The sequence below is a fragment of the Castor canadensis genome, chromosome 7, assembly GCF_047511655.1.
Source record: "Castor canadensis chromosome 7, mCasCan1.hap1v2, whole genome shotgun sequence".
Classification (NCBI taxonomy): domain Eukaryota; kingdom Metazoa; phylum Chordata; class Mammalia; order Rodentia; family Castoridae; genus Castor; species Castor canadensis.
The window spans coordinates 109,814,588-109,842,500 of NC_133392.1; the positions used below are offsets into that span (position 1 = coordinate 109,814,588).

The following is a 27,913-nucleotide window of genomic DNA, read 5'->3' on the forward strand; positions in this document are numbered from 1 at the left end:
TTTAAAAACCTAGAGAGCTGGTTCTTTAAGACAAGCACACTACTTTTTTTAAATCAGCGTTTGTGACTACATAAACATTAAATTAACACAGAAAAGTTTGTTTATAGTAAACAAAATTCTGAAAGAAGTACAAGCTTTAGTAGGAAAATTTGGATTATTCCAACGTTTAAAAATCTAGGTCAGCTAGACACAGACGGTCACACCTATAGTTCCAACTACTCTTGGGCTGAGGCAGAAGAATCACCTGAGCTCACCAGTTTGAGATCCAGCCTGAATAGCCACATCTCAAAGCACCTCATAGCAAGATCTAGGCTCAAAAAGAAAAGAAAAAGAAAACAAAAGCTTATTGGGCAAAATTAATGAAAAGAGCTAATATTGATAACCACTTTAAGTTAAAGTTACATTTTACAAATTCACTAAACATATTTCTTTTTCTTTTTCTTTTTTTTTTTTTTTTGGTGGGACTGGGGTTTGAACTCAGGGCTTTGTGCTCTGCAAAGCAGGCACTTTACCATTTGAGCTACACCTCCAGTCCATTTTGCTCTGATTAATTTGGAGATGGAGTCTCATGAACTATTTACCTGGGCTGGCTTTGAACTGTGATCCTCCCAATCATACCTCCCAAGTAGCTAGGATTACAAGCATAGGCCACAGATACCTGGCTTAAACAAATTTCTTAAATAACTTTTAGTACTAAACATTGAAAGATGGATAACTTCGTTCTTTTATCTTATAGTGATAAGTTTATTTGGACACCAAATTTTCAGTGTTTTAAAAATATAGCACATGCCACAGCAAATGGTTTATTTAATCTAACACAAGTAATAAACATTTGCATAAGACTTTAGTCATAGAAAATTGAATTTTTTTGGAAGGACAGATCCCACCATACCATAAAATTTTCTTCAATGAGTTAACCTTTTCCTGGTCAATTTTAACAGTCAGAGCTGGCTATTTGTTCATTTGACTAGCTGGCTTAAGTACAACAGTTTAAATCTGGTAACTACATTTAATTGACTTTTAAGTCCCCGGTGGCTTTTGTTGTCACTCAGCATGTTCACATTTAAGCAAACTTCCAACTAAACTTCACACTGAAAGAGACTTTCAAAATCATATTCAAATACAAAATCTTGGGATAATAGCATGCTTAAGTTTTCTAAAGTAAAATAATGTCATGTGTTCAGAAGCACTTAGTACATACAACATGTTTTTCTTTGAGAACCAATTTGAAGATACAATATAAAAATGATTCAAATAAATTTACAAATGCTAGCTATTCCTTTTAAAAAAGCCAAGAAATTTTTATGCAGGTAAAAATTAAATGGGTCCATGTGTGATGTGCTGTCAGCCCAGTGGGCACCATGTCAGTCTCACATGGATTTATGTCTCCACCTTGTACTGCTGTGAACCTGCATAAAATATTAAAGCATATCCAGCAGGGGCTGTCTTATCTTGCCATGGAAGCAAGTCCATCAATAACTTATCAATATTAAAAATAGAAAAGACAAGCGGGTTCTTGAAATTTTAAGTGACTGAAAAGAACTCAAATTTGACCTTCCTGTGAATTAAAGTAGAATATAGGTAAACGATCTTTAAATCTGTTTAAATCTGTTTGCTAACTTCTTGGTAAATACACATCACTTACTTTTATGTGCTTCTCCGTGGTGCCCCAACTCTGTTTTCAGTGGAAGGGTTGACCCTATTCCTAGTGCCGTTTGCAGTACCATAGCTGGGGGCTCTCCAAGTAAGCCAGGTTTCTACAAAAGGCGAGAAAATAAGACTGCCTATGGCAGAAAGCAATCACTGGATAAAAAGGGTGTACACGTGAAATTTCACAATCTGGTCAGCTGTCTGACTCTACAAAAGGAACGAACTCATTTCAAAAGAGAAAGCACAATACTTACATTGTTAGTGTGAATATTCTCCAACTTCATCAATTGTTGCTGTGCCAGAGGCACATGAGAAAGATTCTGAAGGAGTAAGTTAGAAGTAGTCCCCATAACTGAGCTCTGTGGGCATGATAAAATATTGTTAGCTTAATTTTGAGAAGCTACTTATTGTAAAACCAATTCATCTACAAGCTCAATCTCCAGTTGAACTTTGTAAATGTAGCAGTGTCATAATATAATATCCCACTTTCCAATCTCAGACAATGCTAATTAATTCTTTTAATAATATTCAAGCGGTGACCATGCAGCTGTGAGAATAATTCCACATCCTTTCCTGCTTTCACCCTTCTTTTCCTCCCTTCACCCCTTTCTGGCTCTGTTAACAGTAACATTATACTCACTTACTTATCTGTTCATTTACTCACTCAACACGATTTGTGGAGCACTGTTTATGTGTCAGGTACTGTGCTACACAGTGACAAGTACAATATGATCAGCCCTCATGAGAAAAGTAAATTTTAATTATAAAAACATGTAGGCTTGTAAGTGGTAATTTAGCTGAGGAAAAACACAAGAAACTATACAAACACCAGAGGAATCTGACTTAGTCTGGAAGACTCAAGGAAGGTTTCCTTGAAGGCCTAACTCTTGTGCTGAGATCTGAAGGCTGAGTAGGAAAGAGTGGGTAGTGTCTGGGGTGCTTAGGCTGTGCTAGGGATGGAGGGGCATTCCAGGCAGAAGAGACAGCAGGAGCAAAGACCTCAGCAGGAGAGAACACAGCAAGGGTCTTTAGGACAGTGAAGTGCCATGGGCTCAGGAGACAGGAGAGGCCCACTTGTATAGGCCTAAAAGGCAAAACTACACTGGTCTTTCTCCTAACACAAAGGGAATGTTATCGTAGTCTGAACTTCCGCTCACACATAGGGGGTAACTCATTGTTTAGTGTTTGTTTGAAACTACAGAGACTAAGAGTGTTTTGCTAGATGCTGTAGCACCACTGACTAGCACAATGTCTAGTTATATACAGATAATAAAATATGCTGAGGGAATGAATGAATAAGAACCTTGTAATATCCGAAGTTCTATGTTAGACTGTGAGGATAAAAAATAAAATATGGGCTTTTCCTTTTCAAAAAACTGGGTTTAGGACCACACATTCATTTATTCAACCTTACATAAGCATCTATTATAATTTAACTTTGATTTGTAATTAGGATTACATATCCTTAAATTACCTGAAATTAATGAGCAATGTTTATCTTCACTATTATGAACATATTCGCACATTTAAAATACCTAAAAATGGTGAGAAAAATATTCTTTACTCTTAAAAAAACATGATTTTTTTTTTTGTGGTACTGGGGTTTAAACTCAGGGCCTCATGCTTGGTAGGCAGGCACTTTACCACTTGAGCCACTCTGCCAGCACACTTCTTGTAATTTTTTTTTTTAAGACAGAGTCTCTCAAACTATTTGCCTCAGGCTGACTCGAACCATGATCTTTCTGATCTTGACCTCCTGAGTTAGGATTACAGGTGTAAACTACCAGCACCAGGTTTATATGAATTATTTTACAGCATTGATTAAATTAAGAATTAAGAGTTACTATTCGTTTATTTCTTTCTATTTTTTTAGTGAAGACCACATTGAGTTGTTTTGAACTACTGACTTATTATCTACTAAAAATATACCGTAAGCCATACCTCTTCCATATTTAATGTCCTACAAATAGGAACCAATAAATATACATACAATTGTGCTGCTTTGATTAGCTTAACATAATCTGATGTACTCACTAGGTTATAATTTTCTATAGCTATACTTATTAAGGATGTTCTTTAAAAGGAAAATACTCAATTAACTTCTTCAGAACTTTGAGTGTTAAGAACAAATGAAATATTCAAACCAAATATTTGATGCTTCAGTGCTCCATGCTATTTACACACCTGATGTGCTTTATTCAAGTGTAAAAATGCAGGGGAGATGGATGGATTCATTAGATGAGGCAAGCTGTGAGGTGCTCCAAGAACTGCTTTGGGAAAATAGAAGTAAAAATGTAACCATAAGACTATGAAATTAAAAATAAAACAAGCTTCAAATATATTTCTGTAAACTTTATAACAAATTCATCAGTTTAGTGATATACTAACTTCATCAATGGTGAAAAGTGACAGCCTCCTCTCCTTGTGATTCAACTATGGAATTTGTTTTAAAGTTCTAGCACTTTCTGCCATAATTGTGCAACACCAACCCTGGGCTTTCTCTTCTCCAGCACTTAGTGCAACAAAACTAATTCCACAGGGAGGAGTGATACAGGAGAGTGATGGAAGGGGTGAATTCAACTATGATATATTGTAAGAACTTTTGTAAATGTCACAATGTACCCCCAGTACAACAATGATACGATGATAAAAAGAAAAAGAAAAAGATACCTATTGACTTGGGCTGATAGAGTGGCTCAAGTGGTAGAGCGCCTGCCTAGAAAGCACGAGGCCCTGAGTTCAAACCCTAGTACCACCAAAAACAAACAAATAGAAAAAGAAAACACATACACACACACACACACACACACACACACACACACACAGGGATTTTGTCAGAGGGTAGTGGAAAGATGTAATCCTTGTGCTTAAAAACTTTATGTAAAATACTATTGAGAAAGCAATGTATGCACACAGAAATATTTATATAATAAAAACAAAAGACAGCAAAACTGTACACAGAGATAAGAGAATGAATGGTAACTATATGCTTTATCAAGTGTCAAGGTACAAATGCCAAAGTACCTTTCAGAACAGATAATAGAGACAAAAAGAATGACGAGATGAAAATACATGAAGAAATTTAATCTAATTATTATAAAGCATCTGGAAATAGTCATAACATACAAAATCATACATATATAATATAAAAACTACTTAGTGTCTAGAAAAGGTCCCAGTAATTCCTTTTCATAATGTAGCTGGAGCAAAATAAAAAGCCAGTTAAACCGGTATGGTGGCCACGCCTGTAATCCCAGCACTCAGGAGGCTGAGTCAGGGTGAGGGTGAATTTGAGGCCAGCCTCAGCTACATAGCCAGACTCTGTCTCAAAGAAAATAAAAATAAAAGCAGAACTTAAAAAGCACTAAACTATGAGAGGCCAAAGAAATAAACGCATCTTGCATCCAAATGTTTCAGTATCTGCGTTAAGTCTACATTGGGACACCTCAGAACGTAAGAACGACACAATGCTTTTGTTCCAATTATAGAACTGCCTAAGTTCATTAACCCATAGGAATGAAAGGATTCAGTGGTTTCCAATATTCTCTCAGTAAAGGAGGACGTATCAGCATGTGGGACTGGAGAAAATGCTCAGTTAAGAGCATAACTTAATGATGTCAGGACACTGTGAGGTTATATGACAAAACACCCTTTTAGGATTTTTATCACACGCTCTAACGTGCAAAAAACAAAGGCATTGGAGACCAGGAACTAGAGAAAAGGTTAGATCAAAAAGAATTAACCTAGAAGGTAACACCCACGCACAGGAAATCAATGTGAGTCAATGCCCTGTATAGCTATCCTTATCTCAACCAGCAAAACCCCTTGTTCCTTCCTATTATTGCTTATACTCTCTCTACAACAAAATTAGAGATAAGGGCAAAATAGTTTCTGCTGGGTATTGAGGGGGGGAGCGGGAGGGGGTGGAGTGGGTGGTAAGGGAGGGGGTGGGGGCAGGGGGGAGAAATAAACCAAGCCTTGTATGCACATATGAATAATAAAAGAAAAATGAAAAAAAAAAATAAATAAATATAAGTGAAGAAAGATTCTTAATAAAACGCTGTCAACACCCCTAAAAAAAAAAACAAAGGCATTTGGGTGGGTATTGGTTACACAGAAAGAGCTCCCTTGCAAAGAATACATTATGGAATTACATGTAGAAATTTAGAGAAAATATTGCTTGACTAACAAAATAATTTGGATGGAAGACCACTAATGACCACTTGGGGTAAAAACATCAAAATTATACCCCCCCACACACATAGATTGTCTATGAAAGATGAAGATCTCCCTCAAAAACAATTATGGGAACCACAATGACAGAGGCCAAAATGTTTTTAAAATGATATTAAAGTTATAGATTATGGATGGAACAGTCAGTTGTAACTTAGCAAATGTTACAAAGGAATTTTCCGAGGTTACTTAAAATACAAACCTACTTGCCAACTTAAAAGATTTTATTAATTATATATGCAGAGAGAGATAAGCTAATACGAGAATGAAAGTGACAATATGTCAAAGTCTGTGAGAGACAGTGCTTAGAAGGAAATCTGTGGTATGAAATACATTAGAAGAAGGACCCCATGCAAACAATCTACTTCTACTTTAAGAAGAAAAAAGAAATTGAACTGACATAATAAAAAATTTTGCTCTTCCAAAGACATTATTGTTAGCCTTGCATGCCTGCAATCACGGCTATAAATGGGTAAAGGTGTAGCATGTATCAGCTATCTAAAATATGATACAGTGAGAAGAAGCAGGGCAAGGGTAGAAGGAATAGTAATTCTTTATAATTATTCAAGTTTGCTCAGACAAGGTCTGACGTAGCAAGTCAGGATATAGTAGAATATAGTAAAGGAAATACAAATGGGATTTGTCAATCATTAAGACAGTCTGTTTTTCCTTAACATCAAGAAACTTCCTGGAACTGGGCATGTAGCTCCATGGCGGAGCACATACTCAGCATTCATGAGGCCCTGGGTTTAATATCCAACTCCTGCTTGTCCTTCCCTCACCCCCAAAAACAGAAAGAAAAAGAAACTTTCCAAACACTCTCCAGCTTTGCATGTACTCAGTGAGGCAGTGATTACAACCTCTTCTCTTGCCAATAGACACAAAGACAAAGCTAGGCATGGTGAAATAACTTCTCCATCAGTTTATGTCTTGAAACATCTTACTCAAAATGGAGAAAGTAGCACTAAACCTTAAAAAAAAATTCTATATGGCCATACATCAATCTAAGTAGGAAAGGAGAGTGGAAATATTTAGTCTTAGACGAAGAGACACAAATAATACTGGGAAGGAATTATCAAAGATGCCAGAGTCCAAAGGTACGGATACTTTCTAAAAGACCCAAGAGTGTGTGGTATACTTCTTTAAACACTAGCACAAACTTGAACTACACCAATAGAAATGTAACAGTAATAGAAACAAACTTCCATTGCATACTGTGCTGATCAGAAGCAATCTACAGGAGATTTCTGTGTTTTATACACCATGTTTTAGCAAGGAGTTTAGGAACCCTTATTTACAGCTGGTTGGTCAGAAGCAGAGGTAAACCAACCTGGGAGTGATGACTGGCTCTTAAAGGGGGAAGGGGCAGTCTTGAGGACTGAGTCTCCAACCTGCGGGATCTGATGCCACCTCACAGTGGTGTCAGAACTGAATTAAATGAAAGGACACTCCTAGTATCTACAGCAAAACTGACTACTTACTTGGTGTGTGGCAGACCCCAGACCTCTGGTGTCAGAGTGATGTGTTGTATTGGAGGAGAAACTGAGTCTGAGCTGGAGTTGGTTTTCCTTATCTACAGACTAGACTACAGCCACGACAGAACAACTCATGGAGCCTCAGAGCACATATCCTGTGACTCAATATAGAAAGTCAAATGTAGTCCCCAGAGGTATGGACGTGTAAAAAGAAAGTTGTAGAAAGAAAATACACAACTCTGATTTCTATTTAATTTTATCTTACAAGAGGAAAATATTAAGCTTAACCATTTCTTAATATATGGATAGACAATGACAGATTTATTTGATACAAAATTGATACATATGCTGGGAAGTATGTATATATTGGGGTTCTAACCAAAATTTATTTTCTTGATAGGGTTGCATAGTCAAGAAACAAAGCAAAACAAAAAACAGAGAACATTGGGCTGGGGAATGGAAGCAAAGGAAAAAGAAACCTAAACCAATTGAGTGAGGTTCCACAGTAGATTCCTTTTAATCTTAGGAGCTATTCTTGTGGAAGAAGAAATATTCTACTTATTCAGAAATATAATAAGCAGCTACACATTACAGACAGTACCCCTAATATAAGAATTTTCTAGTGACTAAAACCAAGGAATAAATTGCCTTGGGAAATAATTTGTTTCTTATTCTTCATGTGATCAAAACCAAAAAAAGGGGAGGGGGGTTGTATTTCTATGTAATTGTTGTAGAAGAGATATGTGATTATATAAGAAGGCCAAGCTAGAAAACTTCTAAAGTTGCTTCTTACATACAAATAATTATGATTACATGAAACATGTATGAATATTGTTTAATAAGTGATTTAATCCAGCTGGGCATTATGGCTCACACTTGTAATCCCATATACTTGGGAAGCAGAGAGAGGAAGATCTTGGCTGGAGGCCATCCCTGTCAAAAAGTTAGCAAGATTCTATCTCAGAGAACAAGCCAGGATTGGTAATGCACACCTGTAAACACAGCTATGTGGGAGGCAGTTAGGAGGACTCAGTTTGAGGCTGGCCCCAAGCAAAAGTGAGACCCTATCAGACAAATAACTAAACTGGAAAGGAAACAAATGGGGGACCTGGGGGTGTGGCTTGTGGTTGCCTAGCAAGCTTAAGACCCTGAGTTGAAACCCTAGTACTGCTTAAAAAAAAAAAAAAAAGGAAAGAAAAACAAAAGAAAAGAATTTTCAACTGGGTTTTGTCCCTGTTTCCTGGGAGGAGATTCTAAATCTTGGAATTACCCAAGCTACAGGAATGTCCTTATTTGCCCACAGCTAGCCTTAGGCTGGGGCTGGCCATGCCAAAAGAACAACCCTACGATTGAGCCATGTGTATCAGCCCAGCCTCCCAATGGCCAAGGAAAAGAAAGGACTAGCGACTGAGAACAGTCTTGCTGGGGACAATCAATCATGCCTACATAGAAACTCCCATTACAAACTCTGGACACCACTACTGTGCTGGGAAGGTGACATGGCCTGTTTCCACTGGGGAACCAGAATACAGAAACTCTGTATTCAGACTCCCACCCAGACCTAGCCCTAAGTATCTCCGCATTTGGCTAGTCCTAAGTGATATCCTTCACAATAAAATTATAATCATAAATGGAGTGCTTTCTTGAGTTCTGTGTATCATTCCAGGGGATTATCAAACTGGAGGGGATCCAGGGAACCCCCAAATTTATAGCCAGTTGGTCATAAGTACTGGTGGCCTGGGGAACCTCTAAACTTATGGCTGGGATCTTATGTTGGGCAGTCATCTGGAGAATTGACTCCTAACTTGTGGGGTCTGTGTTAACTCCAGTAGTTAGTTCTAGAACTGATTAGTAGTATATGAGCTGGTGGTAAGCCAGTGAGGACTGAAACAGAGTAAGTATATTTAATATACTTACACTAAACATATTTATCTTAAACTTTATATTGAATACAGGTGTTCATTTTCTCATAATGCTAAAATAGACAATTTGTGTATGTAAAGTTGTACATTTCAGAAGGTAAACTCTTTACCAGAGAACAAATACTAAAGGTTGGTATTTGATATATACTGATACTCTGAATATATTGCGACTATTTTGCATAATGGGGGGAGATAATAATCCTTCTGTCATTTACTACAAAGTGATTTTATAACAAAAGAGATAGAGAAGAACAAAGAGGAAACTGATATAACACTTGTAACAAAATAATTCTGCTAAATTAATTACATAGAAATACATCTTATTCTTTGTTGCTATAGACTGCAACAATGTAATATGTTAATCATTACCTGCTTTGTAAAAATCACATCAACTAAAAGCAAAATCTAAGGTTTAATATTTAACTTTAATTAATGATAAATAAAGCAAGAAACACATAAGCAGATTGTACCTACCATAAATAGTCAAAATAATATTATCATCTTAGATAAGTGATTAAAATTCATGAGTAGGCCCTGTAAACGTAAACTTTAGACTAACTTCAGTGCAGTTTTTTTAACATGTAAATATATTTTTCAGATTTCACATATAAAGCAATAAAATTAACTTCATGGCAACATTCTGTATTATCAGCATACTTAACTGCTTACCTGGTTTAACAGCTCTCCCACATAGCTGGGGTTGTAGAAGAACTTGTAACATGGCAGGATTGTTTAAACTTTTCATAATTTGTACTGGATTTGGCTCTGGAAGTAATCCCTTTTGATTACTCTGCATCTTCCATGAATATGGAGATAAACATTAGAACAAGCATAAACACAAATTCTTGAGATTCTCATCATGTAAGATCTATTATCTGATAGACACAACTTACTTTATATTATAAATTTGTTGTATACTTTCTAGACATCTTTTCATATATGTTACAAGTTCTCTTTATATATATATATATATAACATCCTCATAGAAAGTCTCAGTTAAATACCAACTGGCTTGAGGAGGACTAAGATTTAGAACAAATCTCTTCCTAAGATACATATAAGTAGATGACAAGGGAATCTGAATTTGTTAACAAGGGCATGATTTGTTGACATGTAATGAGTACTTCGATGTTACAGAAGAGCCTTCTCATGTGCTTAGTCTAAAGTTGCCTTGCAAATAAAAATGTTCTTATATTAAAACTCTGTATTTAATTAACTTAAGTCTCTAGCACAAGATAAGATGAACTAGCTTTGCATATATGTAATCAGATAGCTCTCTGAAAATAGGAAGTTGTTTTCAGTTTTAAAAACTGTCTAATATATGAGAATGTTAGTATGATAACATAAAAGAGAAACTATAAACTTCTAGTCATAAGAAAGCGCAGGACTGACAGGACTACTGGCTCCCTCTCCCAATGCAGATGTTGTGAAGTTGAGAGGGCAAAGAAGAGGATCTGAATCTCTGACATAACGCCTGTGAGAAAACCCTGGAGAGATGGGAGGCATGGAGGTGAACTTCACCAGAGAGCAGGAGAGCCTGAGTCCACACATAGTAACTCAAGGAAGGGCTTTTGAGTTGCAGGACTGTGTTACTTCTTCTACATTGCCTGAAGAGGAGCATGGCTCTCCAGGCCAGTAAAGAAAGGCAGGAAAAGAGCATCACTGCCCAGTGACACCACAGGACTAATGAATTAATAGCAGGGTGGCACGCAAGCCCACAGACAGTGGGGACCAGGACAGTGCTGGTCAGTGAACTCTCCTTCCAATTCCCCAGGTATCTCAGTTCCTCCCTCCCACACCCACTGCAGGGCAGAAGAGTCACAGCTGAGGAGGCAGAGCTTGGGAAGAGCAGGCTGGGAGTGCAGGTGTAGAGCCTCTCTGAGCACAGGTTTGCCTGGCTGGGGTGGCAAAAGGGTTTGCTCAAGCCTGGATAGTGAAAGAAGAGTTTATCTGCTTTGAGGTCCTAGCCTGCCTTCCCTAAACCCCAATCTAAGAGGAGGCTTTATCTCCTTCATCCATTCCTTTCACTTTTTTTGGGTGGGGGGGTGGTTTAACCCAGGTCCTTGAGCAGCACATGCTCTACCACTGAGCCACACCCCAGCCTGCCCACCAAACCCTGAATGCTGACATGCTAAGAAGCTGATTCCCACCTCTGGGGAAATAAGCATTCATAGAAAACAACACCTAGACATCTGGAGAACAGAACCACTCAAAAATAAAGGCAACCAACTAGGCTGCCTGTAAGACAGAAAGCAGCATTGATGGGTAAGAAATAGTAAGAAGGTCAAATAAACAACATAGCCTTAAAAGCAGAGAGTGGATTTTTACTAGGAATATGAAGCAAGGACAGTTATTAAGTTATCACCAGTGAGAAATACAGAGCATGAAAAATGTTAATGTTGAGAAAAATGAAACTGGCCCTCACTAATGATAGACCTGTTATCATTCTGGCACATTATGCGGATTAGAGCATTTAATCCTCAAAAAGTCTATGCATTGGTGTTATTATCCCCATCTTGTACATAAGAAAGTGAAGAAACTCATAATCTTCTTCTTAATCTCTATTTTATGCTTTAACAGACAGATTAAACAAAATATATGATTTTTAACAGATAGGTTAAACAAAATATATGATTAAAAACAAAACAGGTATCTAAAAGATCAGGTTAAAGAAATGGAAAATATAAGCAAAAGCAAGGTGATGATGAGGACAGAGGTCAAGTGTCAACACCTATATTAAAGGGGTCCCTGAAGGAGAAGAATATATGAAGAGAATCTTTAAAGATATAATGACTGAGATTTCTCCATTACTAGAAAAATTAAAAGCCACAGAACATAAATGTTCAATGTCCAAATATGATGTCTTTAAAAAAAAATAACCCCACAGCTAGTCACATGTTTTGAAATGAAATGTATAAACACAAAAGGTGGGAAGGTGGCGGGGGAGGGGGTCCTGTTGAAAGCTTGCACTGAGAAAGAACAGATCTCTAAAGGAACAAGAAAAGAGATTAACATCAATTTCTTTCTCAAAGTACCAACACTAGATTAAGGAATGCTGGACTAGTATTTTCAAAATGTTACAGGAAAAAATATCTCTGAACCTAGATTTTTAAATTCAGCTAAGCTAGTATCAGAAAAAAAATAAAATGTTCTTAGCTGTACAAGTTCTCAAAAGTTTTAATCACATGAATACCCTCTTCCAAAATGCCCTGGGAAGAAGTATTCCAATGAGAAAATAAATAAATACAAGACAATACTGCCTGGTATGGAAACTAATCTTGTATGTATATCATAATTCTAATCTTGTTTACAAAATCTAGGTACATAAAACAACAGAATAATATTTATGGCAGTTCTTAAGTAAAAATGTAGATACCAATATGGTGGTAGGTAGGGTAGGAAGGAGGAAACGGGATACAGATAAGAATGACTGAAGTGGGGAAACAGAGGCACTGGTAAGACTAGGGGTGGTACTAAGTTAGGGGCAACAAGCAGCAGGATGAAGATAAAATGTGTCACCATAAGATCAGAAGAAAACTCTTGTTGACCCAATAGTAGAAATGCATGGTGGCTCACAAATGTAATCTTATCTACTTGGGAGGCGGAGATCTGGAGAATCATGGTTTGACACTAGCCTAGGGAATAGTTTGAGAGACCTCATCTTAACTGATGGCTGGACACACCTGACATCCCAGCTATGCAGGAAGCATAAACAGGAGAATCATAATCCAGGCTGGCTTGGATAAAAAAACATGAGAAATCCTATCTGGAAAAATAACTAAAGCAAAAAAAAGGCTGGGAGCATGACTCAAGTGCTGGAGCACCTGCCTAGAAATCAAACATGAGGCCTTGAGTTCAACCCCAGTACCATCAAAAAAAAGAAAAAGAATAGCTTTTATTTTTACTTTTTTTGTTGTTGGTATTGAGGTTTGAACTCAGGCTTTGAACTTGCTAAGCAGGTATTTTACCACTTCAGCCATATTTCCAACCAAGAACAGCTTTTAAAAATTCATAAGTTTTGCTATAATCTAAAATATCTATAAATTAAGCTTTGAGCTTAAAAGGGAAACATAACAAAAACTGCAACATTCATAATTTAAAATTTATGACATGTAACTATAGGATTAGTTACAAGGAAACTTAAATGCATTTAACAGAAAATAATCAAGATTGAAAAACAAGAGTTAATTAAGCACTGACATCAATAAAGATGTGAAAAAGTAATTTTGTCCCCTCACCAAAAAAACCTGAAAAAAAAAATCCAAAGAAGAAAGAAATAAGACTGTAAAGACAAAGACAGAAATAATCAAAGGAAGAAAATTAGAAATGATAACACAAAAGTTGTTACTCTGAAAGAACAAAATAGATCTATCCTTCATAAGGCTAATGAAAGGCAAAAAAGAAAATGCAAATTAATAAGATATAGAATGAAAACAAGGAAACTAGATGTGAAACTTCAAAATGATAGAAAGTTTACAAATATGTGCTAATAAAGTGGTGAAAACTTAGATATAATGGCTAAATTTGTATAACATAACCAAATGTCAAATATGATACAGAAAAAAAAAATACTTACCTATCCAAGGGTGAAACTTTATGTGGTAATCAATGATTTTCCTTTGGAATGGGAACAAGGATTAGACCCACATGGCTTTACAGATAGAACTCTCAAATTTTCCAAGGACAACCTCTATTTTATAAAAGGAGGGGGATGAAAAATATTGACTACGAGGTCAGTGTTATCTTAATTATCGAATCAACAGTGCATTGGAAAAAAAGCCATTAACAATTAGGGTTACAACCAAAGGGTTAGTTTACATGAAAAAAATCTATCAGTGTGATTTACCACATTTAAGGGAAATGTGAGGGAAAATGAGCTCATGAGTCTAGTACCAAGACACTGACGAGGTCTGGAGGATTTGTGATGTTAAAGGTAGAATTGAAAGGATGTGGTAATATTCCCAACATCTAGATTTAGGATCATAATTAACAAAGTTTTAATTTGAACACAGAAAAACAAAAGAGTAATAGAGGGGGGCATATATTATATGCATATATGGAAACATCACAATGAAACCCCTTCGCACAATTAATAGATGCTAATAATTAAAAAGACTAAATTATCATAAGAAAAAGAACACAGAAAAGCAAGTCCTGGAGAAAAATAATTTTCTTTTGAAATGCTGAAACTAAAATATTTATTTAACATGAAGGTAGGATGACTATCCTCATCAATCATTGGAGCACACGTTGAATAAATGAATAAATAAAAACAAAATTTTAAAAGATCATTGGAAATACAGATTTATTGCTTAAAGAAGTCTAATCAAAAATATATGCTTGTCCAAGTTATGGAAACAGCCAAGATGCCCCAGCACAGACGAATGGATTAAGAAAATGTGGTATCTATACACAATGGAATTCTATGCAGCCATGAAGAAGAACGAAATGTTATCATTCGCTGGTAAATGGATGGAACTGGAGAACATCATTCTGAGTGAGGTTAGCCTGGCCCAAAAGACCAAACATCGTATGTTCTCCCTCATATGTGGACATTAGATCAAGGGCAAACACAACAAGGGGATTGGACTATGAGCACATGATAAAAGCGAGGGCACACAAGGGAGGGGTGAGGATAGGTAAGACACCTAAAAAACTAGCTAGCATTTGTTGCCCTTAATGCAGAGAAACTAAAGCAGATACCTTAAAGCAACTGAGGCCAATAGGAAAAGGGGAACAGGTACTAGAGAAAAGGTTAGATCAAAAAGAATTAACCTAGAAGGTAACACCCATGCACAGGAAATCAATGTGAGTCAATGCCCTGTATAGCTATCCTTATCTCAACCAGCAAAACCCCTTGTTCCTTCCTATTATTGCTTATACTCTCTCTACAACAAAATTAGAGATAAGGGCAAAATAGTTTCTGCTGGGTATTGAGGGGGGGGAGCGGGAGGGGGTGGAGTGGGTGGTAAGGGAGGGGGTGGGGGCAGGGGGGAGAAATGAACCAAGCCTTGTATGCACATATGAATAATAAAAGAAAAATGAAAAAAAAATATGCTTGTAAGTTATCATGAATAGGTAAAAATCAAAGTAACTGGAGTGTATTAGAGGAAGAAGGTGAGGAGGTCAAATACAAATATCTACTAATACCAGCCTTTAGGGAAAAAAAAACAGTAAGTTAGGGAAGGAACAGCTAGATGGGCAGGAAAAAGAATGGCAGAATTCATGGTAGGAGAAGGTATTTAGTTTTGGTTTAGCTTGGATTTTGGTTTTTCAGACAGGGTCTCACTATTGGCCAAGGCTGCCCTGGAACTCACCATGTAGCCAAGGCTAATCTTGAACTGCTGATCCTCCCATCTCTGCTTCCTGAGTGCTAGAATTGCAGGCATGCACTACCACACCTGAAGAATTTTAAGTGCTGCAGGTATCAAGTACTAAAAGACTAAAGAGTACCCAATGAATCTGGATATTAAGAAATATCCGCTAGTTTTCATGAGAGCATATTCCATTGAACAGGGGAGGAAGAAGCCGTAGTGCATTAGGCTAAGAGGGAAATGGGAGATTTAGAAATGGTGACGATGAATGAGGCCTGATTATTTGAGAAAATCTGGTTGTACAGTTGTAAAATCCAGTACCTAGAGAGGGTTTTCTTAAATCAAAGACTTGAGGAGTTTATAACAGATGGGATGGAGCTAGTGAGTAGGGAAGTCATGATCAAGAGCCCTGAGGATGCACGGCATTCACCAGCCCCTCTAGCAGAAGGCATAGCGGTACGAAGAAACTGCTTTTGCTCAGAAGCACTGACCTTACTTGAGCCTTACTGAAAGCAGGAGAAAAGCCTGGCATGTCTGCCTCCAATTTACATCTGTCTCTTTTACTCTCCTGCAGACACTATGGGTTCTAGGAACAAAAGGACTGATTAATAGCATCTTTGCCATAAGGCAAAGTCCATAAGGGACTGAAACTACCCTCAAGAACAGAAACAGCAGGCCTCACAGGACAAACCACTCCCCAAATGAGGACGATTACCTATAACCCGCACCCTTGAAGCAGGAGTAATCATCTCATGGGAACCAGATTGCTCCTCCAAGTGATAACGGGAACCAGAACTCAGATAATAATTAGCCAAGCCACACTTTGCCCAAGACTGCTTAATTATGCATACTTCTTTCCTCTTACCCTAATTCTTCCTCTATTCAAACCTAAAGCTCACGTCTGTACCCCAAAGATGAGCTGAAATGCTCACTTTGCCTCTTCCCATGGTGTGCCTGTGCCACACTAGTAAATCTTTCTCTGCCCTTCACCATTACTTAACTCTTTATTTGGTGTATTGGGGAAAGTGGCTGAATCTGAAATGCTGGAACCCCCAGAGTCAGGGCTCTGGCCTGGGACTCTGGTTACAGAGGCGTGGCTCTTCCTTCAAGAAAGCAATCTCTATTGAACATTGACAAATGCTGAACATCTCTGACCATGCATGTAGTGGGTGGGCACCAAATAAGTGGAATGAATCAGAGAAGGAAGCCAGCAATGAGAAAAGTTGAATGAATGAATACAACACATGGCCTTCATATTTCTATAAAGTAAGAACCATAATCATCTGATTGAAAGGACAAAAGCAGGAAGGGGTGCAGGTTTAGACAGCTGCTATAGAAAATGAAAAAGAACTGATGAGATACAAGCTGAAGATCTGCTGGGGGCTGGTTATGACCATATGCCATTCATTTGTGGTGGCATCAGGCCCTCCAGTTGTTTGTTTATCTCTATGAGAACACAGTGCCATGACTTAAGAAGTAAGTGAATGGATAGATTCAGAATTTTAAACTCAGCAATCTAAGAAAGAGACAATTTAATCAGAGGAAATGAAGTTGGTAGTGAACAACTGGTTAAAGTGGTGAATTATGCAAGCAAGAATACAGTAATGACAAAAGAACCCACAAGGAGACAGCTAAGAAAAAAGAAAGAAAGGCTATAGAAAGAAAGGATATGGGGCCAGAGGGGGAAATCACAGAAGGTGGGTGGGAGATGGGAGGGGGAGAACTAAGAGCAGTCTCCTGCCTGTTTCTCTCCAGCTCATCTACAAACCACTCTCAGACTAATCTCTCCATGGCTTGATTCTGATCCTATCACCACCTTGTTTATATATTTTATAAGTTCCCCATTGCTTATCAATTCAACCTAAGTTCTTCGAGTACTCCACAGTCTTCCCTGCTTTGATGTCAACATACCACCTCACCATCTCTCTCTTTTCTTGGCGTTTTTTTTTTTTTGGCAGTACTGAAGTTTAAACTCAGGACTTCATACTGGCTAGGCAGGTCACTTGAGCCACGCCCCCAAACCCATACCTCTCTTTATATACACAGTGGAACCTGATCACTAACCACTTTCCGAGCATAATAACCCATCTCAACTGCTTGGATGGTTTGTTTCACCTAGAGTGACTACTCACTCTCCCTCCTTAGGGTTGCTAGATTTAGCAAGTAAAAATACAGGATGTTCAGTTAAACTTGGAGTTCTGATAAACAATGAATAATTTTTTTTAACACCAGAATGTCTCACGCAAAATCTGTATTTACTTGGCAATCTGATCCTCCACCCACCTCAACACATGTCAGTATCTCATCCATTCTTTAATGTCACACTCGAATGTCACGTCTATCATGAAGTCTCCCCACTTCTTTCAAAAGTGCATTCCTTCCTCCATTGAATCAACAAATATTTGCTATGCTGAGAGCTGAGGCAAAGACTGTGAAGAAGACATCACACTATCCTAAGGAGTTTCCAGGCTAGTAGGGAGGGGAGTAAGTTAACAATTACAATAAAGAGGAAGTATGATGTGAGCAAAAGGGAGGCATGAGTACTTAGGAAAACTTCCTAAAAAGAGGCATGTGACACTCAAAACTGACAGCAAACAGCAAACTCGAATATTCACTGAACAAGTGAAACTCCTTCAAAAAATTTCTCAAGATGAATACACTTCACTAACCATTTCTTTTTTGGTAACAACTTCTGGCTTGATTTTACAAAGATACCATTTAGCCAACTTAATAAAAAAGATGAATGTCTTCAACTCAATCGTTTGATGAGTGATTGGTCACTTTGGATAGACTAAGGTAGTATTAGAATTTTCTGTAACCTAAAAAAAAAAAAAAACCCACTTACCACATGTTGAGCAGCTATCAGTGCTGCTAACGTACTTCGCCCTGGCGCTCCAGGGGCACAGAAGGACACCTGGACTTTGCTCCCCCGGATGCTCGTGCCGTCTACCATTTGCTGAACCTCCTCTGCATGCTCGGCAGTGCTATATTCAACCACTGCAAAGCCACTGACATAACTACCTTCATCCTGTGCGAGCTGACATCACACATTTAATTAAAAGGAAATTCAGAAGTTGCCTTAGAAACACTTGTTTACAATAAGTAACCCCCCAAATTCAAGAACAAGTACACCAGAGCCTGGTACTAGTGACAATAATATATTCTTTCTCCATGAAAACGAAAGTTTACGGTTGCTTAGATGCAGTCCTTCCTGAAGACAGGAAGATAGACAAGGGTCTGTTGAGTGTCATTCCACTTTTTTATTTTCTAATAGTCAATGACCAAATGATAATAGTCCTCTACATATTAAGAACTATATACAATTGGTAATTTACAAGAAACTATGTGGACACAATAATTAAAACTTTCATTAAAATGAAATTCACTGGCTCTGCAGACAATGAAACAAAACAATTATTGGACCCCCATCAATGTAAAATTAAGTTAGTATTGTCAAGAGGAGGAACCACATTCAACTTGCATTTCAATATTTTAGGCAGATCCCAGAAATCTGGCCAAATATACCAAAAGAAGCCTTGTTTATGAAAATTGCGCCTCAGGTTTGTTAAAATACCACATATAACACACAAGCTTTATTTTTGAGGGTGACCAAACAGAACTCTAGCTATTTCCAGTCACCCACCTGTAAGAGTATAAAGGAAGACACTAAAGTCCTGGATCTGTAAAGACTGTCACAAAGAACAAAAATAAGAACAACATACGACACTGCGTTTCCAAGTTTTGAGCATGTCTGGATTATCTTAAATACATTTATGCTGCAAAGTCATAAGCACAACAAAATTCAGCTTGGTGTGTCTTTGAGAAGACATAGCTCCTCTATTTGGGCTTGGTATCACATATGCTGATGTGACAAAAAATTATTTCTTAGTCCTCTTCCTTTTCTTTTTAAAATTTAACTTTCTTCTACTTTCCTGGTATACTTGGACCAAATTTCCACTTTTTCCTTCATGTTCTTTACTCCTTTTTAAACTATCACTTGTCTTTTTCTCCACAAAACCTTTTTCCAACCAAATAAGGAAAAGGAAAATACCTACCTCTTCCACACATTTCTCTAACAACTCTATTCCTCTCACAATCCAAATCAGATCTTCAAGTCTGATCTGTAAAAGCCATCAATCCCTTTGGTCTCCTGACAGCAAGAGGCTGTCTTCAATACAGTCGGTGCTACTGACCATGCAAAAAAGTCTGAATTTAACAGACTCACTGACAAGGAACAGTCCTAATATATTGAAACTTTATAAAAATATTATTTATAATTACTGTTTGGTTATGATGACCTTCATTCCCATATAAATTATAGTATTGTATTTCAAAAGATAAAATCACTTTAAATCCACAGTATCAGTAGTTTTAGAGAAGAATATTTCAGTCCAATATGAGAGCCATATAAAGATACAATGGTTTGACTTCTGAGTGAGTTAATTTTCCATTACTTTAAAGTATTTTAGCAGAAGTTAAATGGTCACTCAAAAATACTGTACCAAGGACTGGAGCTGTGTCTCAAGCAGTAGAGCACCTGCCCAAACAAGCATGGAGCCCTGAATTCAAACCCCAGTACTTCCAAAATAATAATAATAAAAAACCCTATCATAATTTCTATCAGTGTAAAGCTACACTAGATAATGATAAGGTCCCTTCTACCTTTTGGATTCATATTCAAATACAATACACAACAAATGGCTTTTTCTTTCACATTTGCTCCAAAAGCCTCAATTAAAACTAAAAACAATTATGTATGGCCACAAGATGATATTACTCTATAATTCTCAGTTTCAAGAACAGCATATCAACAAGCCAGTCAGCTTTCAATACCTGGGCAAAGATCTTCCACAAAGTATTTTAATTTTATATAACTCCTGCAGAAGTAAGATGGTAACATTAATCTTAAATATACGTATTACTGTATAATCTCACTCCTATATGGAACCTAAAAAGTTGATCTCCTAGAAGTAGAGCACACAATGTTGGTTACCAGTGGCTGGGATAGTTTCCCTAGCATGAGGGTTTGAAGAGATGTTGGTTAAAGGATATAAAATTTCAATTTTAAATAAAAAGAATAAGTTCAACAGATTATACAACATGGTTGACTATAGTTAATAATATATTCTTGAAAAATGCTAGGAGAGTGAACGGTAAGTGTTCTCATCACAAAGCAATAACTATGTGAAGTAATTGCATATCCTTAATTCACTAGACTTAGTCATTCCACATCTACATACTTTAAAATTTCATGCTGTATGTAATAAATAGATATAATTTTATCTGTTGATTTAAATACATACATACATAGATATTCTAGCATCTCTATTGCAATAGTAGGAATTTAAGATGTATATGATCAAAGAAAAGAAGGGAGGAAGGAAGGGATAAAGAGAGGGAGCATGGAAGGGGAGGGAGAGTGGTAAAAGACAAGAGAAGGAAGAAATGAAGACAAACTACAGAAAGAACTGATAGTTGCTATCAAAAATCTTCTGTAAGGGAAGGAGTTCTATAGTTATATATGGTATACTATGTCTGTTTATTGGGATCAATTCAATTTTACTATGATAAAGTGCTTCAGAATTCTTACCAGTGATGTCAGTTTTCAGGATCTTCTCTAAATGTCTCACCACCATGACCCCATCCAGCCAGAAGCAGTCATTCTTTTTCAACTGTATAATGCTTTCCTAACCTCTATTATATCACTCTTCATACAAGATTTGCAATTTTTTCTAACTTGTTGTTCTCCTCTACAAAACTTTGAGATACTGAGATACAGTATCCTTCTATTCTCTGCATTTCCGATGCAGCATAGCACTGGTCTGACACAGACAAGGTAGAAAAAGACTTGGCTAGACAAATGAGGGAAAGGCGGGATGAACGGCTGGAATGGGAGGGAATGAGTCAAAACTGATTTGCTCAGACACACTTCATGACATACCTACTGTTTGGCCATCAACAGAAGGTAGTGATTTAAAATTTCTCGTGAGATTAAATTCTTCATTACAGACCAGAGAAGAATCAAATTGCCCCTTGTGATATTCACATAGTATGATAAATAAACTTTTAAGTTCACATAGAATAGGTATCTATGCAGATATTTTTAAAATATTTCTAATGACATCTTATAAATACATACCTGGCAAAACACGGGTTTATGGATACTGGAAAACAATTGCACAAGCTCTTCTGAATCCCTGTAGTCAGTAGGGAGTTTATCTATACAAAGGCACTTAGAATGAATGAGCTCTGAGGCCAACAGATTAACATCCATCCATTGTGCAAAGAGTGCTGATGCTCCCAACTGTTTCCCCAATAGTTCCAATCTAGCCTTTGCTGCAAAGTCCTTTTTCATGTATTCCACAAATCCATAGCCTTTGGAATGGCCTGTAACTTCACTGTAAACCAGAAAACATCGCTCGATATTTCCATAAGCACGAACAAGTTCTTCAAACTCTTCTAATGTAAAGGAAATGGGCAGGTTGGTGATGCACAGCAAAGCATCTGTGGGTTGGAGCTGGACTATTAAGTCTTTGCCTCGAAACGAATATTGATGAAACATCTGAATTGCATTTTGGGCTTGTTCCCCATTCAGCAAGGTAACAAAAGCTGGAAGATAAAAAAAATGAACTGAAGACTTCCACACCAGTGTTTTTCTTTTTTTTTTACTGTGACCCATAATAGAAAAACATTTTATGCCTGTAACTCAAATGTCTACACACACATAAACATTTTTGAAACAAAATGAATTTGTAGTCCTGTAATGTGTAATACATTCTATTTTACTATTTTCTTTTAAATTCTAAGCTTTCACCTAACTAATTCATGGCCAGTTGCTCAAATAGAAAGTGTAGGAATGACATTAGGAGTTCCACTGTCTAATCCTACCATATTCTGGGGAGTAGGGGTTGGTGATCTTTTACAACACACAGATTTGAGTTTTTCTCCTAAAAACCTGTAAATATAAGATATAAAAATTTTATGAAGCTTTTATTAAAAACCCTCACTGAATAAAAATGAGGTTATAAAACCTCCCTTCTTCCCAGAGAATTCTAAAAGACTAATTTGATAGCAAGGACCTGAAAAAACAACGAAGGTACAGCAAAACGACACCAAAATGCCCAATAGGAGACCAGCTCTGTTGAGGTCCTGTATATATTTCTCAAAATCAGATTAGCTTGAAACAACCCACATTACATATACAATTCATCAGCCTTTTTTAAATGAATACTATGTAATGAAAAGATTGCATGATTCTGATCTTGGACAAGTAGTTTAATTTTAAATCCCAGTAACATAATAGAAACGTGTCTGCAATAAATTTCTTCCAGCATCAAGCAACAAGTAGATAATGCAGGCATTCAGTAGCATGATATGAGGCGGTGTGGTGATACACACCTATTCTCCCAGCACTCAGGAGACAGAGTTTGGAAGATCATGAGTCTGAGGCCAGCCTGGGGGTCAGAGAAGTCCCTGTCTCAAAACAAACAAACCCCATGATAAATAAAAGGTTCTAAGTCAATGAAATATCATACACGTTCATATCTATTAAAATTAAATTTTAAGCTTATATGGTATCTTTAAAAGAATATAAATATTTAAGTAGTTTTATAAGAAAATGTGAAAGCCCCCAATTAAAAGAAATAATAAAAGGCAATCCATAAATTACTAGGAGTGCTCTAAAAGTTCCTCTCTCACTCTACTGAGAACATACAGGGGAGTTGCTACAAATTACATTAGAGCAACCCAAATTCCCTGAGCACAACCTGATAATGTGTTGTGTAGAGCCAATGCGTGTCGAGCTAGCAAAAAAGGAAGAGTTTAAATGCACGGGCAACTCTGCCTGTCGTTTCGCTAAATCTGCTCTTCCCTCAGTTGGTCTTAGCACCCATGTGGCTCTCAGACTGTGAACATCTCATCACACCAAGTGAAGATTTAAAGAAACACAGCTCTCATTTAACACATTCTCCAAATGCATGGAAACCATTGCCAAAGGAACAGCTAACTCTTCCAACACTAGAGAAAAAAATAGCTTTGCCATCCTTACTGAGAGAATATCCCTTGGTTTCCAACACCCTTTTATAAAGGCTTAAGTTATTTTGATTCTATCTTTTCTTTCCTTATGGTGACATAAAATGCCATTTAACACTATTTCTCTAAAAGATGAAAACAAGCCAACCAGCAGTTTGTAAATACTGCTTATGTTCCTCTATCAGCCTATAAAATCATCACTTCATGTATGATTTGACTTGTCAGGGAATTTGAAACCATGAAATCATTCCTTTTTTAAAGGATATCTTCTTATCTGAGTCTCTGAATACCTGGTTTGCATTCCTTCTTCCATCTCTTTTGTTACACCTTTCTCCTGTGCCTACACCTGTAAGGTGGTACTCCTTAGGGTCCTTCCGGGCAGATTCACACGTGACAATGCCTGTGTGCCTGTAGCTAGCAGCTCCCCCAAACCCTGCTGAATCCATCTTCCTCTCTCTCTCTCTATACCCTCTTTCCCTGGAACAGTCAAGTCTCTTCTCATTTATTCAGTACTCTGTGCCAGTTACTAGGTTAGGCACTGGCAAAGCATTACCAAACAAAACAGGTACGATCCCTTCCAACACAGAACTCATGTTTCAATAGGGACACAAGACATTTAAAAAATACTTGCAAATATGGTATATTAAAAGAGGAAGTAGGAAGACTAGGAAAGCAATTCAATATAGCAAAATAACCTAGTCTGGGGGCTCCAAGACCTCCCATACTCTCTCTAATAACTTTTAATCTATGCTTCAAATCTTCAGTTACATTTACATATGTATAAATGTATACATATATACACAAATACATACACTCATACTGATTTCCATCTGACTATGCAAATATAACTCATGATCTTCACCCTATCTTTGCCAGAAAGAAAGAAAGAGAGAATAGGGGAGAAGGAAGGGAGGGAAGATTTTAGTACTGCTCATCTCCCTTCATTCCTATTTTAGCTGGCAACAGTCACCAATCACAAACCTGGCAGCCACCCCAGTCCCTTTCTCCTTCATCTCCCACATGAAAAAACTTCTCAAATTCCACCCTGGAAGGTTGAATCCATCCTATTTTCTTCATTTCCCTAGCTTTTCCTCTTTTTAGTCCTTTTTCCATAATGACAAAAAAGTGATCTCTCATAAATAGAAGTTTGTGTCTGTTTACTGACCAAAATGCAAAGGCTTGGTATTAACAACAAAGACAAATCCCAGCTCAGGTTTCATGCCCTACAAGACACTTTATATGATCTGCTTCCAGCCTCATGAACTGTCATTCTTTATTCTCTACCACAGTTCTTTATTCTCTAACGGTACTGGAATATTTGCAGCTTCCTGTAAGTACCAGGTTGTTTCGGGCATCTATTCATTATACATGCAATTCCCCTGCCTATCATTCCCTCCAGCTATCATCAGCTATTTGGATGACCTTCAAATTCAGTACAGGGATGCGTGCATCATGACCTCCAGAAAGCTTTCACTGAGCCTCTCTTTTGGTGATCCTCACCACCCCTTGCTTTGTCATCTCTGTATTTTGAACATTGTTTGGATTATTGCATATATCAGGCAACATTGTAATTTGCTTGCTACCCTACACTGCAAGGTCCCTAAATCATCAATGAATTAGCATCAAGTACTTCCTCAGCTACCACAGTGCCAGGCACACAGTAAGAACTAGATGAAAGAATAAACGTATGTGCCCACACATCAACTAAGAACCTCAACAACTGGCAATCCTAGTTTTCCTTCCCTTGGCTATCTACATTTGCTCAACTCAAACCAGAGATTAAATGACAAAATTTAAATAGCATAGTGAAGCAAATTTAAAGGTTTAAGCAGTCAGAAAAGAGGTTACTTCCCCTCTAAAAGTCCTTCCATTTCTTTCTAATAAATTTTTCTCACTTTGGTTCTTGGAGAAGTGGCAGATATCACTTTAGAGAGGCAAGTTTGTAATGAAATTTAGGATTACTATTACTATTTCCTTATGAAATTAAAATATTTCACAACTGGTCCTAATCCTTGTACAAACTGTTGCTTGGTATATTAATACATTTATTATTAGGACAAATTTGATGAAAAGCATGCCAAAATTTTTTCTTGATGTATCCTATTTTAATATGATCATTTCTTATGTCTGCTATAGAAAGTTCTCATTGCAAGGTTATAGTAACTATCTTTTTTTTTAATTTTTATTTTATTCATATGTGCATACAATGTTTGGGTCATTTCTCCCCCCTTCCCCCCGCCCCTTCTCTCCCCCCTCCTTTACCCTTTGCTACCAGGCAGAAACTATTCTGTCCTTATCTCTAATTTTGTTGAAGAGAGTATAAGCAATAATAGGAAGGACCAAGGGTTTTTGCTAGTTGAGATAAGGATAGCTATTCAGGGTGTTGAATCACATTGCTTTCCTGCACATGTGTGTTACCTTCTAAGTTAATTCTTCTTGATCTAACCTTTTCTCTAGTTCCTGATCCCCTTCTCCTATTGGCCTCAGTTGCTTTAAAGTATCTGCTTTAGTTTCTCTGCGTTGAGGGCAACAAATGTTATCTAGTTTTTTGGGTGTCTTACCTATCCTCATACCTTCCTTGTGTGCTCTCGCTTTATCATGATATAGTAACTATTTTTTATAAAAATACTTAATTATATGTTTCTACAGGTGCCACCATAGCTACTAGCTAAAAAAATCCAAGGCAACATCACTTAATGCAATGGACTAGTTCCCTTCTGTCATTGCAGTGGGTGACTTAGGGCTGACAGCATGCATCTTCAGCTTATCACAGTCTACTGTCAAGTGATAAGATACTTCTTCATGATTGGGATAGGAACTGTAGACGAGGTGGACTGTCATTTTCGTTCATTTATCTGTGTCAATTCTAGGTCAATTGTGACAGATTTTCTCCATATGATTAGTTGTATTTTCTTGCTTCTTTGCCAGGCCTGATATTTTGCTTTTGTTTTTATTTTTTGGCAGTACTAGGGTTTCAACTCAAGACTTTGTGCTTGCTGGGCAGGCTCTCTACTACTTGAGCTATGCCTCTATCCCGCTCCCATTTTTTTGCTTTAGTTCTTTCTCAGATTGAGTCTCATGTTTTTTCCCAGGTCATCTTCAGACCATGATCCTCCTGCCTATCCCTCCAGGGTAGCTGAGATTATAGTTACGCACCACCACACCCAGTCCATGTATGATAGGTTTTTTTACTGGATGCCACACGATGTGAGTTTTCTCTTGTTTGGGTGCTAGCTACTTTTGTATCTATAAAAATATTCTTCAATTTTGTTCTAGGATGTGATTAAGGTTCCAGGAAACAGTTTGATCTTTTCAGGTCTTGCTTTTAAGTTTCTTAGATAGGATAAGAAGCAATTTCTTCCACTACTGAAGCAAAATCTTTCTGACTACTCCTCTTGCTGCTCCATGAATTATGAGGCTTACCATACTGGCTGGTGGGAAAAGCACTATTGCTGGTTCCGTGTGAGCTGGAAGTCTGCTATTCTAATCCCTTGGTCAACACCCAGTAACACTGAAATTGTGACCCAGTATTTCAATTGTGGAGAAGAAGTTTAGTAAAAACAGACATTACAACATAGTTTGAAATACTAGAAATGTTAAAAAACCCCTCCACACCTATTAGAAATGGCTACATCAATTTGAGAAATAAACATAAATGAATGATATGTAGCAGTATGAACTAATGAACTAAAGTCATATGTATCAACATGGAAAGATCAGGAAAACAATGTTGAGTTTCCAAAAAGAAGCTGCTAAATGAAACCCAGAATACCATTCTTATAAAGTTAAAAAACCATTGGGAACAATACCACTAATTGTGTATAAATATAATAAAATGACAGATATCAGTCAAGATACTGTGGTTAAGACAGCAGCCCACTATCTCAATGTCGTGCCCAGGGAGGTCTCCTTGCTGTTGGCGCTGCATGTCCCATGTGAGGCTAAGGCAGGATAGAGGCATTGCACCTTACAGCCATTCAGGGACCTGGGCTGAAAGAGGTTCTGGAACCTCCCCAACTGCTTCAGCAGGGGACAGGTAAGCAATGGATCATATGCTGGCTCTGACATTTTCCACCTAGAAGGTAATGCCTGCCATTTCCATTCTCAAAAAGCAGAATCACATGTCCACTCCAGGTAAGTGAAATACTATCTTACCTTATGCCCAGAAAGAGTAAGAATCTGTGAACAGCTCTACTGACTACACAACACAACCCACAGATTGAAAAGCTGGTACCAAATACACAGTGCTTGCCCTAAGGTAAGGAGGAAGAGGATGGACTCAGAGTAG

General features: G+C 37.4%; 1 protein-coding gene across 5 annotated transcripts in view; it reads right to left on the bottom strand.

Moving 5' to 3' along the window:
- Raver2 (ribonucleoprotein, PTB binding 2) overlaps nucleotides 1–27,913 on the bottom strand; it is an 80,309-nt gene that overhangs the window by 25,777 nt on the left and 26,619 nt on the right. For 2 of the 5 annotated variants that reach the window (XM_020184242.2, XM_020184244.2), the window contains exons 3-8: nucleotides 21,734–22,203; nucleotides 18,440–18,631; nucleotides 9,950–10,076; nucleotides 3,835–3,920; nucleotides 1,905–2,009; nucleotides 1,646–1,757 (exon numbers count right to left, since the gene is read on the bottom strand). In XM_020184242.2, coding sequence (XP_020039831.1) covers nucleotides 1,646–1,757; nucleotides 1,905–2,009; nucleotides 3,835–3,920; nucleotides 9,950–10,076; nucleotides 18,440–18,631; nucleotides 21,734–22,203 — 1,092 coding nt within the window. The remainder of the gene's footprint in view (nucleotides 1–1,645; nucleotides 1,758–1,904; nucleotides 2,010–3,834; nucleotides 3,921–9,949; nucleotides 10,077–18,439; nucleotides 18,632–21,733; nucleotides 22,204–27,913) is intronic. The other 3 variants (XM_074079879.1, XM_020184243.2, XM_074079880.1) reach the window with 3 other exon arrangements.